Source organism: Apaloderma vittatum, unplaced genomic scaffold, assembly GCF_000703405.1.
Source record: "Apaloderma vittatum isolate BGI_N311 unplaced genomic scaffold, ASM70340v1 scaffold11326, whole genome shotgun sequence".
Classification (NCBI taxonomy): Eukaryota; Metazoa; Chordata; class Aves; order Trogoniformes; family Trogonidae; genus Apaloderma; species Apaloderma vittatum.
The window spans coordinates 8,624-11,951 of record NW_009723391.1 but is presented as its reverse complement, the minus strand read 5'-3'; the positions used below and the strand labels follow the sequence as shown (position 1 = coordinate 11,951).

The 3,328-nt window shown below is 42.5% G+C and overlaps 1 protein-coding gene across 1 annotated transcript in view; it reads left to right on the top strand.

Annotated features, from left to right (window-relative positions):
* Positions 1–1,021: 1,021 nt before the first annotated feature.
* Positions 1,022–3,328, top strand: part of LOC104275977 — a gene marked incomplete at its 3' end in the record, with an annotated part of 8,447 nt that continues 6,140 nt past the window's right edge. Inside the window, exons 1-3 of the mRNA XM_009872102.1 lie at positions 1,022–1,033; positions 2,096–2,149; positions 2,936–3,154. Of these exons, the coding sequence (XP_009870404.1) occupies positions 1,022–1,033; positions 2,096–2,149; positions 2,936–3,154 (285 nt within the window). The remainder of the gene's footprint in view (positions 1,034–2,095; positions 2,150–2,935; positions 3,155–3,328) is intronic.

The following is a 3,328-nucleotide window of genomic DNA, read 5'->3' as shown; positions in this document are numbered from 1 at the left end:
CGACAAGAGGAATGGGCCTCAAGTTATGCCAGGGGTGATTTAGTCTGGGTATTAGGAAAACTTTCTTCAAAGAAAGGGTTGTCAAGCCCCAGCAGAGGCTGCCCAGGGAACTGTTGGAGTCCCCATCCCTGGAGGAATTTAAAAGCCGTGTAGCTGAGGTGCTCAAGGGCGTGGGTTAGTGGTGGCCCTGGCAGTGCTGAGCTAGCAGTTAGACTCAGTAGTCTTAAAGGTCTTTTCCAACCTAAACAATTCAATGATTTTGCAGTTTCCTCAACAAATGAAGCAAATAAGCTCTGATGCCCTGGCTCTCTAAGTAATTATCCATTTCAGAGAAATATTAACATCTACTTTCTCAATAACAGTTGCCATAAAATGCCCATTGCTCCTCGATTATTTTTTGTTGTCTCCAGCTCTTGGTCCCTTCCTAGAAATAGCCCTTAGTCCACTATTAGGTACTACTTTTGGGAAGAGGCTCTGTGAAGATACAGGCCTCAAGACTGCAGAGCAGATCCTAATTGAACTACCTCAGAAAGGAAGGCTAACAAAAGAACTCCGTGATTTCTGTAATTTAGAAATGAACTCCTAAATTTCTGGGGACTGAGTTAACATTTTCAGCATAGCAAGGTTACCACCTCCGTTGACTTTAAAGATGGTATCAGCTTTCGATAAAATATTAGGTCGAGTCCTTTGCCATGTAGGCACAAAGTGTCACTATAAAGTTTATTAGGCATCTATTCTCTTGTTCTGCTTTTTTTTTTTTTTAACCTCAATGTTACTTTAAAATAATTCATTGAACTGAGAATGACACGTTCGCTTTCATCTTCCTAATGAATTCAATCAGTCTGGTATCAAAATCTCCTCTTATCAGAGCATTTCCCCAGGAAATCTGTCAGAATTCTGTGAACACAGGGCATGTGCCAATAAGGTAAACCCATTTTAAGATTTAATTGTTGGATATTACTGTATAAAAAGTAAGAGTACACGTCAACTACCAGCAGATCTTGACTGGACTGCCGTCAAAATGAGGTTCGCTGTAAGTATATGGATCGCTTTCTCCTAAATCTACTACGACTGGATAGTTTTAGAATTATTTTGAGTCTTTCTTGGTGCCTCACAAATTATTCCTGATTGATGCAGGGATTAGAGAGTAAAAAGGCCAAATGAGCTGGGACCGCATGGGTGAAATTTCCCTTTTGGCAGTGACTTCACTCCATGTGCCTACTCAAATGTGAAAGAGAGAAATGCTCTGCCACAAGGGTGAGATGCAGATGTCAGACAGTGAAAGGGCAATATTCTCTCATTCACAACCGAGGTGCAAGTCAGCAGTCTCAGCGAGCTGTAGAAGGTGACAGCACAGCTGTCTGATGAGAGACGAGGAAAAGAATCAGGAGACATGAGAGAATCCAAGTGCATGAGTGTGAAATGGGTATTTACAGCAGCCTGAAATTCTTGCAGGATAAATTCCAAAATCTTAGACTCACGCTTGAGTCTCTCACAAAAATCCTCCTGTGAAATAGGAGACGTTTGCAACTGATTCAATGTTAGAGGGATTGTCTCCAAGAGAATAATTCTTATTACAGAAGAATTCATCATAACAATCTTATATATTACAAAAATATATCAGCAGCAGATCTGACAAATCTGAGCAACAAGCACTTGAGACACTGAAACTGTATAATGTTGTGAAGGGGTAACGAAGTGTTTAACATTATAATTTTCTGTACTAAAATGTTTGTGCCTACCCTTGTACTATTAGCCCTGTATTCTGAGGCATGAGATCTACCGTGGGGATGCTCAATGCCACTTCCGCTGTGTTCAGGCTCCACATCTTTACAACAGGTGGACCTGCACAGTGATGTGGCATGGATCTGCTCCACGCCTGGAATCAAATCTCAGGGTGAAGAGTTCACTCTCTGTTAAACAAAATATTTCAGACCACCTTTTTCCCAGGAGTTCACTGAACTGGGAGCGGCCATATTCTAAACCCCTCCGAGTTCAAATTGTCTTCTTACCTGTGCCAAGTATACTCCTGAGGTTAACTGCTGTGAGTTGATGATCTGATATAAGTGATGTGAATTTCAAATGTTTATTTCAGATTGTGATTGCTGCTCTTCTTGGAGTTCTCCTGGCTCCAGCTCTTGCTGACAGGGTAAGGATACAGCTACACGCAGTTATACACTCTGCCAAAAGAAACGGTGGCCTTTTAGCTATAGCCCCTGAAAAATACGTTTCTGAAAATAAAGTTGTATTTTAAAGTCTGATACTTAGCAGGAAATTGCATTTTTTTTATATACCAAGGAAAGTATTTCTATGCTTGATATATTAAGGGAAACAAAGCCAGCTGCTAGCTCTGATATCAACAAAGTCTCTGTTGAGATTAGCATGAACACTGTGAAAGCAACCGTGTGGAGAGAAACAAGTATTAGCATGAAGGAACTGACCACAAAATACAGTCAAATACTGCACATAACCCTCTGCCTCCCAGTACCTGCTGGGGAAAGAGCAATAAGAAATTATTTTACTTTCCCTAGAAAGCTTTCTCGCAGCTTGGACTCTGAGCATGCAGTTTAGCGTTTAACGTGAAGGGAAAATCTCCAGTGTTCGCAGGAAACAGTGTCGTCTTTTCCACCTGGCCTAGGAGGCATTCTGTGTGGGAGGGGAACAGAGCAGTGAGTTAGAGCTTTCTGTCTTCAAAAGGTACATGCACCAGACACAGGAAAACCAGAGCTGGACAAAGCCTGTACGGTGTGACACAACAGTGTTAATGGCTTCCCAGCCTGCCCTCCAGGGCCACAAACTGTCTCCCCTTTAGTCAGATCTCTGGGAGCAGTAACTTCCCAAGACACAGTTACTAGAGCTATCGCTTTATTGAGCAAAAGACTAGTGGGCATCCACTAACTCAAATCTTTCCCTCCTTTTTATCTTTTTCAAAAAGCAGAACATTGTGAGGCGTGACATTGAAAACTCCAACCTCTACGATTCTGGAGACGCCTCTGATTCTGGGGACTCCTCTGAGTCTGGAAACGCCTCTGAGTCTGGAAACGCCTCTGATTCTGGGAACGCCTCTGATTCTGGGAACGCCTCTGATTCTGGGGACTCCTCTGACTCACAGGAGAGCTCTGAGAACTGGCAAACTGTCTGGGACCCCAATACTGTGAGTAGCTGCCACCACGGCTCAGAAAAACAGAAGACAACCAAAAGGATTTTGAAAAAACACCTAAGCTCCAAAAAAATGTCACAAGATTTTAGAGGAGACCCTTAGAAATGCTTGCATCTAATCATTTCACTGTTTCTGCTGTAGCGTAAGCGGCACTGATATTTTCAGCAG